We start from the raw sequence: 24,607 nt of genomic DNA, 5'->3' as shown, positions 1-24,607 counted from the left end.
GAGGCTCTTTTATTAACCATCGCATGTGGCACACCTACAATAACTTGATAGCAGGCCTCGTCTCCCAATTTCATTGCACAGCTCAAGGAAAAACATAACTGGTCATTCTTTGCAGAGAAGTAGCACAATGACTTGCAAACCCTGCTGCAACATCACAGTATATTCTTTCCCATAACAACCTTGAAATTCTAAGGAATCATAAAATATATAAATAGATCATTTTTTGAACCTTGGAAAGATTCGATTTTGTTATCAGGTTTGAATCTTCCCAATGTCTCAAAAAGTACTATGAGTGATGATAGTAACCCTAGCACCAGAATCCATAAGCAGCTGCAATAAGATTCCTCTTACAGTGACAGACGCTAAAGACCTATTAGACCTTTGGAGTCCATACTCATCTATTCTCAACACCAAACTGTTGAATCTACAATATAAATCCTGTTCGTATTATCATCAATGGCATTAACGTGAACATTTTATTTTGCATGCAAACTTTAGAAAATTGCACCAAAGTTCCACTGAGATTCCAAGCCTTTATTGCAACCGAGAAAATTTGAAGGATGGATTTCACATGATCTAAATTTCCTTTGGAATGAATAGAGCTGTTTTGATTGCATAGACGAGTTTCTTGGAAACATTTCTAATCATGTTTAGTTATTCTTGTCATGATTGAATTTTACTGGAAGCATCAATGGCTTTAGCCATGAAAGGTTTCTTAAATGAGAGTAACTTTTCCTTTAGTACTTTACTATGATCAGCTGGTCTGTGAAATGTCCAAATTCACCATTTGAAGGTAGCATTCTCAGAGCAATGGGAGCAGGCAGGGAAATGTTAAAAAATGTGATGACCCTCTCTACCAAGGAAATGTTCAAGCATAAAGTTTTCTTTTCTGCTCTGAATCATTGCACATCTATTGCTCCCAAACAGATGTGTGAGGACCTCTACTTATCTTTTCATTCAATGGAATTTTCTTCCGCAGAGTCAAGGAAAAAAGTGAGGAAATAGACTTATTACATGGTATAGTAGTAGGCTTAGCAGGTGTGCCTAACAGTTAAGGGTATGGGAACCGGATGAAATGTCAGGTAAACCAATAAGGTGCATGCATTTTCTCCAAAACAGATGTAATGCGCACCTTGTCTATGAAATCATAATGGAAGTGTGATCATCACTGATTAAAGAAGTAAATAGTTTAGCGTATCACCGAAACAAGGAGAATTGAAATTGGTGCTTCGCAGATGCCGAATAAAAAAAGAAAGTGACAGTAAAATAGCCGCCACAAAATGCATATGAATCAGCATTTGATGACTTCTAGTGAAACAAAAAAACAAAAAAAAACATGTCCATGTTGTTCATACCTGAGGTTTGTCAGTCCTATTATATGTAGAATATTGATACAAGGGAAGGAGGCAGTTTAGCAAAGCAGTCGACCCGCCCTCGTTGACGGAGGGGAAATAAAGGAACTAAATGACGGAAGGTGGAAGGAGGACGTGTCAGTAGAGTGATTGATCTGCTGTCATTGAAGGAAATAAAGCAAAGAAACAGGATGATGTGGGGTGGATCGAGGGCTCAGTTAGCTATCTAAGTCTGCCATCAGTAGTAGCATGCAAGTTAAAGACAGGGTAAAGTTGCCCACTTAATTTCCTCCACTGCCAAAAGATGTCACAAACTGTCTGGCCAAGAAAGAGTCATGTATAGCTTTGCTCCTTCCGCAAGCACTCGGTGCCAAATGCTAGAATCTCCTGGCATTGTAGATTTACACAAGTAGTAATTTATTTGATTCAGCCCACAGAGCAGTTTCAGTCATCTCTTCATTCAGCCATAACTGCCCTTATTGATTCAAACCCAACTTTATTTGTCAATGTCCAGGTACAGGCAGAAAGGCTTAGAACGGCCACATGACAAGGATGACTATGATCTTGTGGGACCCACAATGCTCTACTTGCATGGTGCTATGAACAGCGGCAGCTCCTCCGATAAGGTGGAGGAGAGTCGCCCCACTGCTTTGAGCAGTGCAGAAAAAGGAAAAATAAAATTATAGTAATGCAATGTTATTATCCTTTTATTTTTCATCTGGAGCCAGGTTAGGGTGGGCTGGGTGTGCAACGGGGGAGGGGTATGTGTACCATAAGTGTGCATGACCATTTGGCGGGCCGTGTTGGGCCGGCCAAACAGACATGCATAGTTAGCATTTCTCCACTGTACTGCACAGCCGGAAGGAGAAAGTGTACTGGCTCCCACTCCTGTGTGAACGCCGAATCAGGCTGCTCAGACCAACCATGATGCTGCTGTCATGCTGGTGACAGCAGCGTTGTGATTGGCTTATGGGTGTCTGGGAGTGTGCTGCCATCAGTCCGGAAGAGGACAAGGACAGAGGAGAGACAGAACCTGTCTCCCGACGGAAAAGGTAAGTTTTCTCTTTTTCTTTTCTTTTTTTATTGTGCCCTCACCCCCGTCCCGCCACCCCTGTTCCATAGCAGCCACCACTGGCTATAAGCTTTGTACTGGAGGACAGGAGTTCCCATTGGGTTGCTGCCTCTTCCCATCTGTTACTTTGTATTTTGATATTCATGTCATCTTAAGTGTGGATTTCTAAATGAATATATATAAAATATGTGCACTTACAGAAAAAAAAACCTACAAGATTAAATAGATACATTTAGGTGTCACACAGCCCTAACTAGTCTAGTTGAAAGTCCGATAATAAATCTGTCAAACAGGTGTCATGTCTTTTTTTAAGACCTCTACCTTCCAAAAAGACTCACAAGCCACCTCGGTTGCCCTTGAAGGTTGGAATCAGGAGTTTGAAAGACTTAATCAATAACATCCCTTCTGCGATGTTATAAACCACGTCAAATGTCACAAAATTAACAGGGCTGAAAAAATACTGTTCCAATGGAACAAAGTTGATATTCCAACTTGGACACTAGCATTGAAAAGAGCCCAAAGGTGACTGAAGGGTCACAGACCAATACACGGCACGCAAAACTCCTTCCCATCATATTATGAGTCTGTTTTAGACTAGTGTTCAGCTTAAACTGGCTTTTGCTATATGTGGTGTAGGAGTACTCACAACGGTGTTGTGATCTCTGTATTTGAAGTTTATGCTCTTTGAAAGTTGAAGCTAGAAATCATTCATTCTTTGAATGCCTGTATTTTTAAAGGCAGCATACAATGGTTTTCCGGGTGATTTTCTTTGCGATTTAGCCCAGCAGAAAAGTCTGGCAGTCCATGTCAAATTGTTTTTCTTTTTTTTTGTTGGTTTGCTCATGTACAGAGTGCTTACTCAATTAATAGAGAGATCTAATACGGTAAACCATTTATCAGATAAAAGTACAGGGCCAACCTTGATTTATTTTGTACAATAACAGGTTCCTTGCTATAAAACCTGCAGACTCCATTTATTCTATCAAACAAAAAGTGGCACACAATGGCCTGCCATGAAGTTTTTGTGCCATTCATTTGATTTACACTGCAATATTGGAGAACTCGGCTGTTCTGCACATTTAACCGGTAATTTACGGTTTCCCAGTGTTTCATCTAGAGTTGGCTTCACACTGCAAAAACGCACGTTCAATCATCTGCTCAAAAAACGAAAAATAACAAGCTAGGTTCGGGAATTTGTCATATAGATAGCTTATACTTTAGGTGAATTCATGTGGAAAATCTCGACGCATCATTAAACACTTACGTGGGATAACTACCTGTACATTTCAGAGGGGTAAAGTTAGTTTGCCTGGATTATGTTTGGCAATGGTAACACCAAGGTTCAGTGAACATGAATGATGTAAACAAATGAACAGATTTTTAGGCAGTGCAAGTGGAAAAAGATTGCTAGGCATACTGTAAGAATTTCTACATGGCCATAAAGTGTACATACTTTGTATTCTCACCCCCAAACCTGTGTGAAGCTGGGACAGAGCCTGATAGAACATGATTTCATTAATCAATTTAAATTATGACACATTATAATTTAAAACATAATCTAGATTGTGACACAGTTGTTGTAATGCAGCCACGAGTCTTACAATATGCAATCACAGATATGTAAGGCAGGCCAACGTAACTGTTTACGCTTAGCTTCAGACATTATCTATGAGCTGAGGGAGTACTAAAAATTGGAAATTCTGTAAACTACTGGCAATTTTACCAGGAATATTTTACACTATAACTCATTCAAAATTCAAAAACATTTTAATATTTTATTTTTTATTTTTAATCATTTCTATCGGGGCACATTTTTTCACCTTTGTATTTTTGTTAATTTCTAGCTGCCATTATATGGCAGTACATCTCTTTATGGCACTGTGAGCTTGTTTGAGTTGATGTTCAGAATGAAGAATAACTTATTGCAGCTGCACCAATACTTGCTGCATTCCAGCCAGTGCTTGACTAGTCTGAGGTGAGGTCAGCTCACCCAGCATAAAGACTGGTGGAAAATGGAGGTTCGTCTGATATGACAGCAAGGATTGGTACTGTCAGTTGGGAACTTCTCCGAGAAAATGCTCCTAAAGCAAAGCTGAGTCCTGACTGAGAGCCGGTCAGGGGCACTAGTCTGGAGAAGCTCTTCATTGTGCTGCAATGTCCTTGTAGCCAATGGGCTTGGGAGCTTCTGTGTTTCATATTGGAGATTAGGTGTAGGAGCTTCTCGTCACATTTGCCATCACTGCGTTTGTAAGCCCAACATCACTTTTGTTTTTACTTCAATTCTGACTAGACGTTTAGTAAGTTAAGGGCCTAAGAAGTGGTTCATGTGGGACTGTGGGGATTTCCCAAGAGTTTGCAGTGAATGTTAGTGTTAAACTGGCATTAAAAATAAGCTCACCATTGCATATGAGTCACAAAAGATGCTGCACAATAACACTTGGTGCCTGGTGCTTGGTGTACCTGATTTGGAAAATCCTTGCGTTTAGCATAATAAAAGTGCTGCAAACGTGGCCCTTGCAAATTTAATTCCTTTAGTGTAACCTTGCATAATTTCCTGTATTTCGTGTTATATTGTTGTTCAAAATGATATCATTAGGCCATGTTAAAACCTTGTGCAGGTAAAAAGTCTACCCCAGCAGCACAGGAGCAATGCAAATAGGGCTAGCACGAATGGCTGATATTCATGTCATATGTGATTTTGCAGTATTATTTAGTGCACATCGTGCCCTCATGCCTAAAAGAATATTAAGATGCATTTAATGTTGTACCACAAAATGGTAAAAGCTGGTGTACGAAATCGGGTTATTATTTGAGAAGGATGTGGATCCTTCACAAGTAATAAGTCCACAATGTCCCTCAATGGAATCCAAGTAACTCATTGTATTACTCGAGTCTCTCAGAGGAGTGAGGCAGAGGTGTCCAGGTCTACTCCGGAGAACTGGTGTGGGATAATACTTCAGTTATGCAGGAACCCAAAAAACGACACCCATTGTCCAGCCAATGATTTGTTTGTACATAAGAGCAAAGCTGTGTATGCACAAAGTATCAATACTATGCAATATTTTACACATGTATGCAAGATGGCAGGTGAAAATACCTATGGTGACAACCCCCTCCTAAAAGTTCACACTCCAAGCAGCCTTGAGCCCTAAATCTACTATACCCTCCATACACTATACCAAATATATGGGATTGTAGTTATCAAAAAGGCAAAACTACTGGCTTTGACAGGGTGTCACTACAATAATAAAAACAGAAATATGTCATGGTAAATCAAAGCAACACAATTAAAACCAGGAAGATACTATGTTACGACTTTCATCAACACATGTTAATTTTACCACTGTCAATATAGAATTTCAATTTCGTTAAACTTCACACATGTAACAATTTACTACTAATTTTGTTATTGCCATTAAGGAATTTAAATTTTCAGTCAGCTGTGTGCATAAGTCTTTCTTCTACTTTCGCACATTCTGTAAAGTATTTAGTTCCCAGCAGCAGAGGTCTCTGCACTCTAGTCCCATGAGGGAAAAACCTAATCTCTATAAGTGCTTTTAATAAAAACCTTCCCCTAGGATCACCAGTTTGACGGCATGACAGCAGAGTCGCGATTCGTCTGAGCAGCCTGAATCAGCACTCAGACTGGGAGTAGGGCCCTGTGTACTTTCTCCTCCCGGCTGTTCAGTACAGCAGGGTGGAGAGATGCAGTGTGCACATGACTGTTGGCCGGCCCAACACAGCCGGCAAAAGCATCTTGCGGACTTATGTGCACAAACCACTCCTCCAGCCCTCTTCCTCCAGCATAACCCCGACCTGCTGCAATCCAGCTCCTGAGGCAAAATAAAATGATAACAATGTTGCAATATTATCACTTTACTTCACTGCATAAAGCAGTGGGACGACGCTCCTCCACCTTAGCAGCGGAGCCGCTGCTGATCCTATTGTTGGCTCCTGACAATGGGGGTCGATGAGACAATCATGCTCCTTGAATACTTAGCTTTTACAGAGGAAAGTTCAAACTGTGTAATCACTAAGCCTTGTTATCAAGACTGTGATTAGTAAACCATTTTGAACGTGATTCTAGGGGTTTATTTGTGCTTTGGACCTAGGTAATTGAGAATAAAAAGGAAATGGGAAATTTCTCCCGTTGGTCAATATCAAACTCCAAAAATACCAGACCTTCAGTTCCTCTTTCCTTTCCTCGGATTACATTGTTGAGTACTATAAAGTAGTTCATGGAAATGTTTAATTCAATTTTTAACTTTCCCTCGCTTCTCTGTGCATTACATACCCTGATACCATGCAAACAATAATATTTGTGCAACATTTCTCTCACTTTCACTTACGCTGGTGAATAAAAATGTAACAATATCTTCCATATTCAAGATTAAGAACCATCATGATTGAGTGTTTGGTGTTATCTTCAAAGAGGTACATTTGAAGCGTGGTACTGCATATTTCTCTTCTTTTTTGTATTAGAACATCATCACCACATAACATCACAAATATCTCAAGGATTTTCGCTACATGAAACCAACACTGTTGTCTTCTTTTTCAGATTGGTATGTAATTTAACTTCGATGATTCCATTTCAATGGTTATACATAACAATGCAAAATAGAAATGAAGCAGAGGCATGAAAGGCGACAATAGAAATTCACGTCTGCAATTATTAACGCTTGCACTACAATGAGGGCTCCTGTGTAATGGCCTTATACTTTTTAATTGATAGCGTGATGGCAGCAGCTGGGTTTAGAATTGAACAATTGCAAGGTGTTATGTATAGTCACGGGTGAGCTCATAAATAATGGCCTCTTTCCATGTGCAGGTGCAGTGATGAAAAACATTTAAACTACATTGTACATACGTGAGCAAGTTCATAGGAGCCGCTAAACATCTGTGAAAGATAGACATTCAGATCTTGCATTCTTTTGTGGTCTAAATCTGTAGAGCTGATGTTCGGTCCACAGGGATACCTAAAACACAAAAACGGAATAGTTAGGAGAGCAAGGCAATACAAGGTAGTTGTGAAGGGAAACAGAAGCAGTAAGCGCCAGGCATGCCACACAAAACAGCAAAAGTGCCACGGTGCAAGTATAACTCTAGCAGAATTGAAAACATTTCTAGTGCTGACCCGAATCGTAGACCATTGGAAAATGTGAGGAGCCTCTGAGCCAAATGCAGATCACTTTTCTTCAAAAGGACTGTTTTACTTCATTTTATTTATTTAATTGTTGTTAGCCTATCCGGCCATAACAATAATCACACAATAAATATCAGTCCATCACACTCGGAAAAAATCACATTAAATAAAACATCTCAATAAAAAGAAAACTGTGCTTAAATTTTGATTTGACATGTGCCGAAATATATCCGATTTGCCCTACATTATCATAAAACTTAATGCGTAGCCATAATTTGCATAAAACTTAACTTATTCTAAAAAAAAAAAACATTATAAATCTAATATTTAAATATCTTGTTCAGGCACAAATCATTTGGGACCTTACGGTGGCTGCCAATCGTTTAATAAAAACCCGATGCCTAACCCAGTTTTGCAACACCCTGCACCAATTTCCCAGGCTAGATAGCTATGGGATGACACATGTAGTTATGTTTGTGCCAACTGTGGGTGCATTATTGAGCGTAGCTTCCATGCTTCCAATATATAAGTTGAAACTTTTGTCACAATGTGTTTCTCGTCTGATCGCATACATAGCACTTCCGCCTCATTGCACTTCCTAACTCCGTAGGATCTAAAAAGTGGACGTAAATACAATTTGCGGAGTTTAAGCGTGAAGTGACATAATAAAAGGAAGTGGGAAAGTGTTTCTGGGCCACCGTGAAGACATGGACAACATTCTAATCTATCCGGAGGAACGGGTTGCCATGTGTGGGTCACCGCCATCACAGGTAGTGTGCCCATGCGGAATTTAAAATAGAGAAGCCTTTTTTCCTCCGGATAAATACTGTCTATGAATATTGCTGGTTTAAGCTCTTGGTTAAACAAGATATAGCGCTTGAATAAGGGGCTAAGTGTCTCACACATACTCTCAGTCTTTTTCTCCCAATATGCCTTTTTTATGACAGCTAAACTAGGCCTTCTGATTTTTTCTGGATGGAGCCAGAGGTCTTCCTGGCCGATAGCAGCCAGGGTAGTTGAGATGTGTTTGAACCAGGGCAATTTCAGATGGCTTTGTAGCTTCATGATGTCCATAAGTACGTCTCTATATGGTTTGGGCTCCTCTTTAGACCAAATACGGATCAGTATCCTTTTGGAGCCAGAGCAATGTAGTCCTCAACCTTTCTCATTTGTAGATCAATTCTTATTGCGTTCATTGGTGTGGCATTGCCTAGACAAAGTAATCGGCGTAGAAATTTATTCTCGGTTACTTGTATTGATGGAGTCTTTCTGAATCCCCAGATCTCTGCACTGTAAAGTGCTGCGGCTCTTGCTTTTGTTTTGTATGCGAGCAATGCAGAACTCACAGAATGGTTGCCTGTAGCTTTTGCAAATCTGAGTACTGCTCCAGCTTGTTGGGCCAGGGAGATGCTGCTTTTATAAATTTGTGGTTTCCATGTCTGTTTTTCGTCTAATCTGCAACCCAGGTAATCATAAGTAGCCACTCGGGCCAAAGGCTTGTTGTTTACCCTAAAGGTCGATTGCATCGTCTGTTTTTGGTTAAGAATCACAAACTTTGTTTTCCCCTCATTAATTACCATGCTCCTTGAGGTGCAAAATGATTCGAAACCCCTGAGTAGTCGATGCATTGCTATCTCCGTTCTTGCCAGTAGTACAGCGTCATCAGCAAAGAGCAGGATAGGTATACTTTCATTGGCTAGTTTTGGTACGTCCAGATTTAATTCCCTCAGATCTTGACTTACTTCATTTATATAACAATTGAATAAGGTTGGGGCCAAAACACAGCCTTGTTTTACTCCTCGCTCGATTGGAATTTCTGCCGTATAATCATTTCTCGTAGTATATCTGACCCTGGCAGTATTTCCTGTATGCAGTAGAATTAACAGCCTTAAAATTTTTCCCTGTATGCCCATTTCCGACAATAACTGCCATAATGTTTGGCGGTTTACGCTGTCGAAGGCTGTTTGAAGATCCACGAAGACCAGATATAATGGGCAGTCTTTTAGGGTGGCGTATTTAGCACAGATCATGTTTAACTTAAAAAGTTGATCTGTTGTACTTTGGCCTCTCCTAAAACCAGCTTGGTGTGTTGAAATTAAGTCTCCATCCTCTAGCCAAGGGTCTAGGCGCGACTGAATCATTTTGGCAAAAATCTTTCCAACACTATCAAGCAGTGAGATAGGCCTGTAATTGCACACCATGTCCCGAGGGCCTTTTTTATGAATTGGAACAATTATTGATTTCTTCCAGGAAGTAGGGATTACCTCGTGGTGCCAAACACTGTTGAATAGACGGGCTAGAGCGGGTAGCCATAACGTTAGCTGGTTACGGTAAGCGTCTGAAGGACTGTTTTACTTCATCATAACTATGGTCAGTCTGTTTCGGAGGATATTATTATTCTAAATTAAATGAAAGTGACATCTATTTGGTCTCAAAATTACATTTCAGAGTTAATCGTGCAAAATATATTTTTGAGTGTGTTTTCCCAGGCATTTTAGAGGGGACTGGACGGTCTCTTCCATAAATTCATCCACTCTGAACCAACGAGCCACATTGACATCATGTGATGTACTATAGATTTCTCATTTATCAGCAACTCCACCATATAAACATTTTTTAATTACAGAGGGGCACTTTCTGTCATACAATGTATGACAACACATTCTCCAAGCATGTTCTTCCCTTCACTAAATGTGATCACTTTTGAGACGTCCTGTAGCAGTCTGTGAAGTAGCCCGACAGTTGAGTAAACATTTGCCTGTACCATAATGCGTTACACCTAGAGGGGCAAACAATGTAATTAATGTCCCGTGAATTATCCTTCATGTGTACAATTTAAAGCGTTCGTACATTGTAACATTCTAATAGATAACTGTCCAAGGTCATGCTTCTCTAATGAGAAATTATTACCAAATAATATTTGAGATTCACACTAGTTTGCCTTTTATATGGGTGAATTACTTCAAACTGTTTAGTTTCTGTGTTCACTTCTTCCTAGGAGAGTGTCCCTTTTATGTGTTACTCCCTCTTGGGTGAATGTTATGGCTGTGTGAAAATCATTCCTGTATGAGTATTCCTACTCTGTGTCCCTCCTCTCTGTATTTCCCTGCTTTGAAAATGCTTTTCACTGTAAATGAAATTGGGTTCCGCCTACGCAGTGTGCACAGATTTTTTTGCTTTGGATCACTCAGTTTTGGACTTTATTGTGGGCGAGTCGTACTACATGCATCTCACCCACAATAATCATATGGCAAATGGACTGCACATCTTTACTGCCAGTGTCCACCTTTTCATATAAGGCTTCTTTAACATAGCCAGGGCAAGGGGCTCTTGGCTGGTTGTAAACACATGTGCACATGCATGTACACATGTGCAGGCTGCCTGTGATACTACAGTTGTGCACAGTCTGGTAACTGCGCACAGGTAGCCTGGCTCGGAGGGAATATTGACTTGAGGTAGGCCTGGTAAATGGTAGTGTACACTCATGGAAAAAGGCAGTGCGGTTAACTGTTTTGTCTCAAATTACATTTTATTATGCACATAATGGGCAAACCTGCCTTAGAGTGGAGTTTTGCTTTTTTTCTGGCCTACAAAGTCCAGTGAAATATCAAAATGTGATGGAACATGTGCATCAAAATCAAATCTGAGAGTTCAAAGAAGATACCTATACAACTTGTGGGTCACCCAGAACACTCATACTTCTCTGATTCAGCTCCGGATAAGAGCCAAAGCCTTTTGTCACCCTGCTGGGCTAAGTTAATTATGTTTCTCTCCCGCAGCAGGAACAAAGGCCACCCCACACAAAATGAGTATTTAACAGTGCTTCCCTCAGTGTCTGAGGAAGGAAGAGTGGGAATAAATAAATCTGCATCTGCTAATTACCTGTCACACTGCATCAGGGTAGGGGAAAGCCAGGCCCACTGAAAAAAGGAGGGAGCCCGGATCTCTGGCGCCAACACAGAAGGTGGCTCAGTTTTGAAGTTTTGGTAGGGGAGGCCCTAACACTGATGTCAGTGAGGGGTGCAGTTGAGGCCCTCAAAGTAGATACAAGCAGTGACTCCTGGGTGACACCATTTCAAATTGTCCCAGCATGATGCGCAGGACAGTTGGGCAGCGGTGGAAAGGTGATATGGCACCCTATGATTGGCCAAGGGTGCCTGACTTCTAGAACTCTCCATATCCACTTAAGAAGTCTTGCACAAGGTAAGAGAGTCTATCTTGGTGGGTGCTGTTTGTGTTTTTTAGCCAAGGACAACTGGAAGGAGATACCTCCTGATGGCCAAAAAAAGACTATGGACTCCAGTTGACCCAAGGACAAGCTGTGGAAAGCCCTGGACCTTTGTGCCTAAAGACAGACACCAAGAGGACACTTAGCGCAGGGAGCCAGTAGAACCAGCTGCCAAGCTGTAGATGACACAATTTTGGAGGTATGGAGGTATGGAGGCCTGCTTAAGCTGCCCCTGGTGGCTTGATCTTGCTATCAGGAGCAAAAGGAGCCCTAAGATCATCCAAGTTGGCCCATTAGTTCCTGGGTTATGACCTTTTAAGGATGGCAATTTTTGATCCCCAGGGTGGGCCAGGGTCCATGATTTATTTATTTGCCCCTGGGAGGGGCGTGAATTGAGCCCTCTCTCCCCATCTTTAATAACCCCCCAGGGCCCCATCGTCCCATAGGCTACTACAAAGGAAATAGGAGCGCTATCATGCTTCCATAGCAAAGAAGACATTGGTCTGGGATCCCACCTGTGGACCCCCCCCCCAACAAGCCAGGAGGTTGGGGAGCGATGTTGTGCTCACTCCACTGGTTGTGGGCCTGTCCCCAGCTCCCTGGGAAGAAGGCAACCACCACCATCATCACCTACTGTGCCTGCATGAGCGGGCAGGTAAGAAAAACACTGCTGGCTCCAATGGCAGCGGGCAAAGGCTGCCGTCTGAGAGCCAGCGAGGCAGCTAAGAGTGGACTACTTGCATTGCCCTCCACATGGGAGGCATCTCTGAGGGAGTCCCAGGTAAAAACAAAAAAAGAAAGAAGACATGTGAGCTCTCCGCACAGCAGGAGACCTACTTTGAAAATATTCACTGCTTACTCTGAGAAGCACCCAATAATGCCTCAGGAGAAGCTCATCTGCATATTTGTTTGCTTCTTGTGCTGGTCCCAGAAGGACAGGGCCATAACCAGTGAACATATGAAGTGTTTTCAGGCTGTAAGGGTTGCAACAACACCCTAGAGGTCATTTTTAAACGTACTGACCCTACATTTGCTAAGTCTAGAAATCCATGATCCTCTGGGATTTGTACCTCATTTTTTAGGCTTTCGCAAAGCTGGAGTTTCTGCTCTACAGCTGGGATGACAGTGCCTTTCCGGGCTTGATCTATGGTTGCATTTAATGTGGCTTGAAGGTTTATGAGGAAAATATATGGAATGAAATGCCCTCTTGGCATTTTATGTGATCAGAAAATGCTGCACTCTAGGGGTTGATTTTATGATCCCATTTTACCTGGCTTGAAAGTACATAAAAAGACACATGTTAAAATGCTTTATGGATATGATAATATTGACAGTGATTACTGATCATGTTTGATATGCTTTATTATCATTAATATGCGCATTTGCTCATGGTTACTATTGAAGATTACTTTTACAGGTCAACATGATGGTGTTTTTAACATATGGTTTGTTGTATGGTAATGTGATGACTAAATAGGGGTTAAATGTGATTTTGCTAGTCATCTATGCTATTTCCCATCTGCCTGATGTATATTTTTGTAAATTAATACATACTGTTTAGTAGTGTGTGTGTGTGTTTGAGTAATAAATGTACCTTTCATTTTTCTAAAGAAAAAACACTGACAGGACAATCATTTGAGTATTATTATTGTGTGTCAGTGATTGCTGATTACTAGCCCACATCACCTCCTGTGAGTAGGCCTGAGACTGATCTGCTTCACTACCCTGAGAGAGTTAAGTGCTAGAATGTGATGCTGGTTCCCAATATGAGGAAATTGTGGACATATTACTCAATAACTCAATTTCCTACAACTATTCCTGCCTCCTGTGCCTAAGGCTACAATCTCAGTGACCTTGTGAAGTAGTGCCAGTACTATGAGAAAGTCCACTCTATGTGCACAGTAAATGAGCACATCTAAAATAGCTGCTGATTTTGCTACTTTCTGGAAAACTGCAGATGCTTGCCATTAGCTCAAATTGATTTAAATTGAAAAACTCACCTGTGTACATAGAACAAATAAATGTTTCAAACACAAACAGGTGGATACAGAGTAAATTTAGAGTGTCTGCTCTATCCAATGACCAGAATATAGTTCTTAATTCATCTCTTTTTTTAAAAACTTTTTGTGGAAAGCTGCTGTCCATGTTCCACTGGGAGGCAATGCTGCAGACTGAGCAAAGGGCGGACAAATGGAGTAAATAAGAGACATTGTGGACATGTGCGGAAGGCACAGTCGACCCAGTCTTCAATAGTACAAGATTATATAAGGAAATCTGACCATTGTTTCATCATAAAACTGTAGTAATTGGTTTGTACCATCTTCAATCAAGTGAACTAGAGGTTTTTAACTAGGAAACACAGGAGACAAAGCTGAATATCAAAATACGAATTATTCTAGATCCTCCACCTTTAGTCTGTGAAGGTGGATGACATATATGGATCAGTTCAATTAGCAGAATTCACTCCATTGACTATCTTATCCTTCCATTCAATTAAATTTAATTTTTATTATCATGATTTGGAACTCCTCAGAGATCCACATGAATAGTGATAGAGCCATATAAATACATAATAAAATGATACGCTTATTTAAAAAGACAAAACAAAACCATATTAATACATAATAAAATAATGCACTTAAAAGAACACAAAATCAAAATATCTGCAGGAAAGTTTGAAAACATTTAAAAATCCTGTAACAGAATCTTTCATTGGGGGGTGTAACATAAATCTAAGGCCTCACTGTCAGATCTAAAATTTAGCCATAAAAAAGTGGTTTCAGCCAAAGTTTTCTTTGTACGGCTAAAGCGGGACGGAAAAATAAAACGTGTTTGATGTTCTGTACCCCACCTTGACACAAATCACAGGAGTTAGTCGCACAATCCCACTTGGAAGTAAGGTCCCCCACGGGTATTCTATTGAGTCTGATCAAGATAAAAAAAAATCGCCTCACACCATGTGGAAGATTCCAGGTCAGGTAAGGTTGCACCACTTTCATAGGTACAGAGCCGGTTAACTTCTCAAGACCTCTTCTATGGCATCATGCATCAAGGTCCATTTGGTATCCTTTGGACCATGTCACTTCCTTCAGGATTTTGAACATTATGAAAGGTAATGAAGGAGTGAGGTCCGAGTCCAGCTCTAAGAGCTGAATAGCATGAATGTAGTTTCTGAAAAATTTGGATTTTTCTCTCAAATTGTTTGAGATTTCATTGAAGGCCAGGTTTCTCAGCGAGAATTCCTTGCAATGGATAATGCTATGTGCCTTTCTTATCACAGCCGCAAGGCCTTGCACAAAGATATTCTTAATGCCTAATTCAAGTCTTAGCACTGCTCCTGAAGCTGAGTGATTACAAGAGGCCATGAGTCTTAGAAATCAGCCTTCTGTCTTATCAAGGAAATCCCATTTGTTTATGTCTATACATTCTATTGGATACAGAAGAGTAGCTGGAATCTTAACCTGATAGGGAGACAATAAATGCGAGAAGATGAAGTTTACTATTTGCATTAAACAAAGCTGCCAGACCTTGGGCGTGTGAAATAGCCTTATTAGTATTATTGCGAATATGCTCTTGCTCATTTATTGAGGCGGAAAAGACCTTACCCAAAAAACGATATGTATCTAGCTGTTCCAACTTCTACTGACCCAGATTCACGGGGGACAGACTTTCCTTCTGTTTTTTTCCCCAGAGAAGCATACAACCTGAGACTTCGATGTATTAATTCTTAAGTAGTGCTTTTCCGAGTAAAGATTTAGAGCGGCCAGGCATTGATTTAGGCCTTTTGGGGTAAGATCGAAGACCACTATGTCATCCGTGTAAAGCAGGTATACGATTGTCCGACCACCCACCATGGGGGCGTTTCCAGAAGTACTCCTAAGGTTTTTAGGGAGATCATGAATATAAAGGGAGAAAAGCAGTGGGGCCAGTAAGCAGCCCTGTTTCAGGCAATTTTTAGTTAAAAGTTTTGAGAACAATCCCTGTTCTCCACCATGAGGATTTTGCACCAGGTCGAAGAGCGCAGGGCAATCACCAATCGCAAGAGACAAGGCGGAACCCCTAACCCCTAATTCTTGAAGTTTCATCCACAAGGTTTTCCTGTCTACTTTGTCAAATGCTGTGGAATACTCAATAAATGCTGCATACACTGTTCCCCCCGCATTCTGGACGCGTTTGTCAAATATAGTTTGCATTATGAGAATATTATCTAAGGTAATATGGGCCTTTCTGAAGCCTGCCTGTTACAATGGAAGAATACCATTTTTCTCAACCCAATCAGTTAATTGCAGTTATATGCTTTTCGCAAATATCTTTCCTGTTGCATCTAATAAAGCAATTTGTCTGTAGTTTGACGGTAGAGATCTGTCTCCCTTTTTTGGAGAGGGAGCATTATGCTACCAGTCCAGGATTCTGGGATTTTACCGTGGGCATAACAGGCGCCAAATACTGGATGAAGAAGTTTTGCCCAGAGCAAAGGCTCCCTCTCAATTAGTCATCAGAACCTCGTCGGGGCCCATGGTGCCAGATGAGCGCATTGAAGTTATAATCCCCTCTAATTGAGCAATAGTAGGCACACCCGTCCCCCCTCCATTTAATACTGTCACCTCTCTCCCAGGGTCAGAGCACCGGTTTTCAGCAAAAAGAACTTGGATGTACAACTTCCAGACTTCCTCTGCTATTGGGGGGTGAATAGGGTTTTACAGTTTCTGCACCCCTCTGAAATGATACGCCAAAATTTACTGAGATTTCTCTTTGCGGCTGCTTTCCTCAATGCGATCCACTTATGATCCTCTTCTTTTCTTCGGATTGCCAGTTTCAGCAGCGATCTTCTTCTCCTAAGTATAGTTATTTTCATTCCGTTAGTCTTATGCTCCAGCTGTTGCCTTGCTAACTTATTTATTTCTCTATTCAGATTCATGATAGGTAGCTGAGCTTTTTTGATTCTGGAAATACTATGTTCAGGCTGCTTGCGCGTAATAATATTACTAATTAAGTTGGGAAAATGTGTTAAAGTGTCTTTCCACCAAACCTCCATATTTCCCACAACGTTTTCCAATAATGGCTTAATCCATATTATTTTGGCTGTCGACCGGAACATTCTCCTGTTTTTCCCATTTATTCTAGGGTTTGCTCCTTTTATAGACCATGAATCTACAGCCCCTAGGTGCAATTTTTAGTTAAGTTTTAGAAACATATGATCACTGTATAGAGTGTCTATTATTTCCATATCCTCAACTCTTTGAGCGATGTTATACGAGGTACAAATATAATCTATGATGGAATTATTCTTGGCAGACTTATGTGTAAAAGCTGCTGGTGAATCCAAACAGAAACGCCCATTCAGAATAATACTGCTGCAAGACCTCAAACCTTTCAGAAAAAGTAATCCTCTTTTGTCTGTCCTAATTCTAGGAGGGAATAAGTTAGGTGGAATATTCATCCCCTTTTCCCTATCTGGGTCACCAAAGATGTGCAGCGAAGAATTCGAAATTTTACAATTTAAGTCCCCCATTATAATTAAATTGGCCGAATTTCTTATAGCACTGACTTGTTTGAGCAATTGTTGCAGAACACTGTCGAATTCTTTTCCAGGGGGGATATATGCATTTACAATAATCAGGGGAAATTTCCCACCCTTCTCCCCCCTAACATGTAATCGTACTATTTGAAAGAAGTTTGTAATTTACCGGGAGGCTGTCAAATTCCCAGTTGTCACTTAAGAGCATGGCTATAACCCCTTTAGCATGCCCTTTTTTGTTTTAGGGGAGTGCTTTTTTGCTTAGTACAGTCTAACTCGGGCATGAGAAGTCATTTAAACACTAGGGGCCTGATTCTGACCCCGGCGGTTCCTTACCGCCGGGGCCAGGGTCGGCGGGAGCACCGCCAACAGGCTGGCGGTGCCCCGCAGGGCATTCTGACCGCGGCGGTTTTGCCGCGGTCAGAAGTGGAAAACTGGCGGTCTCCCGCCGGTTTTCCGCTGCCCATTAGAATCCTCCATGGCGGCGCAGCTCGCTGCGCCGCCATGGGGACTCTGATAACCCATGCCGCCATCCTGTTCCTGGCGGTTGTCCCGCCAGGAACAGGATGGCGGTATGGGTTGTCGTGGGGCCCCTGGGGGCCCCTGCAGTGCCCATGCCAATGGCATGGGCACTGCAGGGGCCCCCGTAAGAGGGCCCCACAAAGAATTTCACTGTCTGCATTGCAGACAGTGAAATTCGCGACGGGTGCCACTGCACCCATTGCACCTTCCCACTCCGCCGGCTCAATTCTGAGCCGGCGTCCTCGTGGGAAGGGGGTTTTACACTGGGCTGGCGGGCGGCCTTTTGGCGGTCGCCCGCCAGCCCAATGTAAAACTAAGAATAGCCGCAGCGGTCTTCCGACTGCGGTGCTGTATTCTGGAGGGAAGAAGTCTTAGAATGAGGGCCTAGGTCTCTTGAATGCAAATCAGGTCGATCTTCATTGTGCATATTACATTTAATTTACCTCGATCTTTCCCTAGTCCTGCAGCATTCCAAGAGACCAATGAAAGGTCAGTGTTAGTAACTTGGCTGTGTCAGCTTACGCTTCAATTGAGATCTATTCAGGGCCCGCTAACCAATTCCAGTTTTCCTGATTGGGACTTGAGCCCTGGTGTTTAGGACCTTCCAAAACATTCACTACTTTTATACCCTGGAATAGGGACATTTTCACAGTTTCGCCTGCGGTGAAAGAATGTTTCCCCCCAGTTCACAGTAGTATTTGTGGAGTCTAAACCATAGGTAGTATACTGCCCACCAAGGTACGTTGACTTCTCCTGAACTGAGATAACATCAATACCCCTGCGTTGGAGTTTGGCACAGTTAACCAGAATTAAGCTCAAAATAGTTTTAGAAGAAAACCATACCTTTGCCTTACGCCCCCCCTATACTGTGGTCAAGAAAGTCCCTCCCAATATCAGTGTTCTCAATTAATGTAAGTTCTTCTATTTCCAAAAAGCATGACAGTAGGAAGGAACGATTTAGGTATATATTAGAGTCAAATTGTCAGAGTCACCAGATCCTCAGGGTCTGTGCACCTTCCCAACACGTCTACAACTGAACAGCTCCAAGACTCTGATAGATAAATCACAGAGACTGAGAGAGTTCAAGAGGGGAAGAGGGGATTAGGAAGGGAACAGCTGGGAAGGAGACCTGTAGTAAGAAAAAGGTCAGAACACACAATATGAAAATGATATCTCCTGAAATCAATACTAGACTATGATTCTAAGCCTAGTCACTCTGAAAACATGAACAATCTAAGAGTTAAGTTTAAAATGACTAAGTTTCAAGATGGCCGGATACCTGTAGGGGAATCAAGATGAATTAAATTAAAACTTTCTTATTCAAGTACTTTCCTTTACATGAGAATCAGAAAAACATTCTGACTAAATGTTAAACCAGTCATATAAATCCTGTTTTGAGAATGTTTACTAGGACCATACAATATTGCCTCTAGAAACTCTGGCCTTCTGTGTACTCTTAAAATGTTTCAACACAAATTGCGCATATTGCAGATATATATATATATATACATAGTAAACACCATAAAGGGATTGTGCACCATGAATAACACAATATGGATTCAGGAAACAAATCACATAACTTGTCAACTCGAATATTACATAATAAATATTTTAGAATAGTGGCATACAATAAACAACATGAATTAAACTTGAGGAGAGAATCGTGCGTCTTGCCGATTCGAGTGTCACCATGTAAAATACCAAGAAATGGTAGCATGCAATGAATATCAAAGTCAAATCATCATTAATCGAATCACGCATCTTGCCGATTCGTAAAACACGATGTAAATGTCAAGAAATAACAGCTCACAATAAATAACAAGATCAAAGTGCAATGAAACGAATCGCTCTTCTTTTGCCGATTCTTAAGCCACCATGTAAATGTCAAGAAATGGTAGCACCCAATGAACAACAAAGTTAAATCCTCATGAAACGAGTTGCGCGTCTTGCCAATTCGTAAAACATCATGTAAATGTCAAGAAATAGTAGCACGCAATGGACAACAATGTTTAAACACCATAAAACGAATTGCCCGTCTTGCCGATTCTTAAGCCACCATGCCAATGTCAAGAAATTGTATCACGCAATGAATAACAAAGTCAAACCTTTATGAAACAAATCGCGCGTCTTGCCTATTTGTAAACTACCATATAAATGTCAAGAAATGGTAGCGCACAAGTAATCGGTTACTCATTTAAGAATTAAACCAAGAATATGAAAATTCTCAATAACGGTGCCGGGACAGTCCAACCACCGTCTTACCGCCTGGAACAATGATCACCAATGAAGGATGAAGGGCAGAAGACTGGAAGATCCAAATAGGCCGCCGGGCCAGGAGCTCAAGAAGAAGCTGCTGCTCTGCACCGGGACCTCTGAATAGTGAGCACTGGGAGTTGGGCTGGCTCTCTTTTATAGAGTCTTGGTCCAGCCCAGAACCACGCCCAGGCATGTTGCAGGGAAAGTCTCTGGAAGGCCCTGGAAATGGGCCACACCCTAACACTCTGAAAACCTGCAGCAATACATTGCAAAGGAACAGTATTTGTACGCATATTACCAATAAGTTTTCAGGATTGAACTCTGCAATGCAAAAGGTTAAACCACAACATATCAGCACAATGCATAAATTAAGTTGTTTTGAGAGTGCTGGGTTTTTGCATTTTTGTCGCCAATAGAGCGCGTACTGCTCTGGTGTTGACAGTACTCCCCTCTCCCAGACGCGCTCTAGGGCCTGGTTTGCTTGGATTAAGACGATGAAAGTGACTCACAAGTACTGGAGCATGAACATCAGATGCGGAAACCCATGAGTTACTTTCAGGACCATAACCTTTCCATGAGATTAAGTACCATAGATTACGCCCTCTCAGTTTAGAATCCAACACTTTCTTGACTTCGTGTTCTTCTTCCCCTTGTACTAGAACAGGAGCTGGATGAGGGTGGACCTTTTGGACTGCCTTTTTCAAGAGGGAAGTGTGGAACACTGGATGAATCCGTAAGGATCTGGGCAATCGTAGTTTATAGGTCACCGGATTGATTTGCTCAAGGACAGTATAAGGACCTATGAATTTGGGGTTAAACATGCGCTTCTTCTTGAAGTCTATATGTTTTGTGGAAAGCCACACTTTGTCACCTGGTTGATATTGCTGTCCCTCACAATGTTTCTTGTCATAATGCCTTTTATATTTTTGTTTGGCTTTTTCTAAATGCTGTTGAATTAGTTTCTGGGTTTGATGTAAATGCTGAATGGTTTCTGACACAGCTGGAGTAAGAGAACTTTCTTGATGAATTGTGATGGGCAAGGTGTCAGGATGATAGCCAAATAAACCAAAAAAGGGTGTAACGCCAATAGAAGTGTGGAATGAGTTATTGTAAGCTAACTCAGCTAACCAGAGCATAGATGTCCAAGAATAAAGTGCCTTTTCAGCGTAGGCACGTAGGTATTGTTTCAAAGTCTGATTTAGTCTCTCCGTTTGACCATCTGTTTGAGGATGGTGACTAGTAGATAGCGTAGATGTCACTTGGAGTGTTTTACACCATGTCTTCCAGAAATTGGAGGACAATTGTGACCCCCGATCGGAGAGGATAACCTTTGGCAGTCCATGATAACGAACCACTCTGTTCAGTAAAATAGTTGCCAATTCACTAGAAGTGGGCAATTTTTTACAGGCAATTAAATGTCCATATTTCATCAGACTATCTACTACCACCAGAATTACTGAATGCTGTTGAACCACTGGCATACCGGTAATAAAGTCTAAAGAAATGTTCTCCCATGGACGACTTGGGGTTGGAAGTGGATGTAACAACCCTTTTGGTTTTGAATGACTTGTTTTAATGCGAGCACAAACTTCACAGTTGTTTACCATTGCTTTTACATCTTTTGTTAGGGTAGGCCACCAAAAAAAGCATTGGATCAGTTCAAGAGTTTTAGGAGTACCTGGGTGACCTGCCGTAGGTATAACATGCAACCAATGAAACACTATCTTGCAAAGTCTGGTAGTGGGTACGAACAAACGAGCGTCATGAAAGGGTAAACCTTGCTTGATTGACCTTTTAGGATCTGCTTGGGCCTATGTTTGCCATTTTTCAACAGTGAAAGAGTTGTGAATTTCTTCAAAGAAATCTTCAGTTTTTATGATACACAGAACCTTGTCAGGAGCAATGATAGCTCTGGAGGCTTGAAATGCAGGCAACGTGGTACACTCTTGACGGGACAAGGCGTCAGCCTTGCGATTATCTTTACCAGGCCGGAAGGTTACTACAAAATCAAATTTGGCAAAAAAAAGCATCCAGCGTAATTGCCGAGGGGTCAAAAGTCTGTCGGAACTCATGAATTGAAGATTACGATGAACAGTATATACTGTAACAGTGTATTTGGCACCCAACAAATGATGTCTCCATTCTTAAAAGGCGTCACAAATCGCCAGAAGCTCTTTTTCAGCAATGACATAGTTCTGTTCAGCTTCGTTCAACTTCTGAGATATATAAGCTACAGGATGAAGTTGACCAGTGTCTTTATTTAGTTGTGATAAGACGCCTCCTATTGCTACATCTGAAGCATCAGCTTCCACTATGAAAGGTTGATTCGCATCAGGATGAGTCAAGATTGGGGCAGTGGCAAAAGCTTTCTTCAAAGTCGAGAAGGCTTGATCAGCTTCTGAGGACCATACAAACTTTTCTTTCTTTCTTAGTAGCGTAGGGCCAGATGTAGCATTATTCCAAATTGCGACTTGCAATTTGTGAGTCCCAGCGACTCGCAAATTGCAACTCGCAATTTGGAATGCAGAAAGGTGTCTCAGACACCTTCTGCGAGTCGCTATGGGGTCGCAAAGACCCACCTCATTAATATTAATGAGGTGGGTCGCAATTTGCGACCCCATAGCGATTCAGGGCACTCACGGGGATGGTGGCCTTCTGGGAACAGCAGACCACCATGTCCATGACTGCTTATAAATAAAGCAGTTTTTTTTTTCAAAGTGGAACCCGTTTTCCTTAAAGGAAAACAAACTGCACTTTGAAAAATAAACCGAAACCTTTAGTTTCGGTATTTTTCAGGGCAGGTAGTGGTCCACTGGACCACTGCCTGCTCTGAAATTTTTTTTTTTATGCCAGACACAAAGGGGAAGGGGTCCCATGGGGACCCCTTCCCTTTTGCGACTGGGTTACCATCCACTTCAAGTGGATGGTAACTTCGAGTCCATTTGCGACCGCTTTCGCGATCGCAAATGGAATTGCATACCGTTGTGACTCGCAAATAGGAAGGGAGCACCCCTTCCTATTTGCGACTCGGAAATGCATTTTGCGAGTCGGTTCCGACTCGCAAAATGCACTTCTACATAGCAAAGTGGCTTTAGCGACTCGCAAACGGTGTTTTTCGCCTTTTGCGAGTCGCTAAACCTTTGCTACATCTGGCCCTTAGTGATTGGAGCAACTGTCTGGGAGAAATGATGTATGAACCTCCGGTAAAAATTTGCAAACCCCAGGAAACATTGTACATCACGAACAGTCTTTGGGGTGGGCCTATCAGATAGGGCTTTTACTTTCTTTTCTGCCATCACCATACCTTGAGGGGTAAGAATAACCCCTAAAAACTCAACTGTGGTAACATGAAACTCACACTTGGTTAGTTTGCAATATAAATGGTGTTTTCGAAGAGCTGCGAGAATTTTCTTGACATGTTGGATATGTTCGTTTTCATTGTCTGAGTAGATCAAAATGTCATTGATGTAGACTATGGCAAATATGTTGAGGTACTCTCTAAGAACGTCATTCAAAAAACTTTAAATGCTGCTGGAGCATTACACAGACCAAAAGGCATGACGGTTTATTCAAAAAGGCCATATCTTGTCTTGAACGTTGTTTTCCATTTGTCACCCTCTCTCATTCTGACAAAATGATAAGCACCTCGAAGGTCAAGCTTCGTGTAGATTTTTGCTCTCTTTACTTGTTCCAATAAGACCGTAATTAAGGGTAAAGGATATTTATTCTTGATGGTGACTTTGCTCAAACCCCTATAGTTGATGCAATTTCGAAGTTCTCCATTAGCTTTTGGAACAAAAAACAAAGGCGAAGCTGCAGGAGACTTAGAGGGGCGAATGAAGCCATTCTCCAAAAACTGATCTAGGTATTTTCGTAAATGTTGATTTTCATGTTCTGACAGGGCATATACACGACAGTTGGGAAGTATCGCACCTGGGGCTAGATCAATTTGGCAGTCATAAGATCTATGAGGAGGTAGAGTCTCTGCTCCTTTCTCATCAAATACATCTTTGTAAGATGAATACTGTTTGGGCAGCTGAATTTCTTTCTCCGCGGCAGTAGCTATGTAAGAGTTGCAAACTTTTGGTACTTGAATCTTTTGGAGACATTGTTCGTTACATAGCGCAGATAAGAACACAATTTTTCGTTCTGCCCAATTGATCTCCGGATTGTGATGAGTTAACCATGGCAAGCTGAGGATAATCCCATATTGGGGAGCATGGATCACGTCAAGGATGATTTTCTCTTTATGTTTCTTTCTTTGATTCTTATCTTCACAAATCATCGACAACGGGATAGTCTGAAGAGTTACCGGACCTCCAGTCAAGAGTTTTCCATCGACTGCCTGGATGATTTCTGGGGTCTTCTTTTCAATAAATGGGATCCCCCATGCACAAACCAATTGGACATCAACAAAGTTCCCAGTAGCCCCAGAATCGACTAGAGCTTTTTTGAAATAGATCTTTTTCTTGACCTGAACTCTTATTTCCAGTTTAGGATGTCTAGATTGTGA

The 24,607-nt window shown here is 41.5% G+C and overlaps 1 protein-coding gene across 2 annotated transcripts in view; it reads right to left on the bottom strand.

The window, feature by feature from the left end:
- The window catches only part of PIK3C2G (phosphatidylinositol-4-phosphate 3-kinase catalytic subunit type 2 gamma), a 2,001,768-nt gene that overhangs the window by 207,754 nt on the left and 1,769,407 nt on the right, over window positions 1–24,607 (bottom strand). For both annotated transcript variants that reach the window (XM_069228485.1, XM_069228486.1), the window contains exon 29: window positions 7,295–7,403. In XM_069228485.1, the coding sequence (XP_069084586.1) occupies window positions 7,295–7,403 (109 nt within the window). The remainder of the gene's footprint in view (window positions 1–7,294; window positions 7,404–24,607) is intronic.

The sequence above is a fragment of the Pleurodeles waltl genome, chromosome 4_1 (assembly GCF_031143425.1).
Source record: "Pleurodeles waltl isolate 20211129_DDA chromosome 4_1, aPleWal1.hap1.20221129, whole genome shotgun sequence".
Classification (NCBI taxonomy): Eukaryota; Metazoa; Chordata; class Amphibia; order Caudata; family Salamandridae; genus Pleurodeles; species Pleurodeles waltl.
This window is presented reverse-complemented; position numbering and strand designations above follow the sequence as displayed.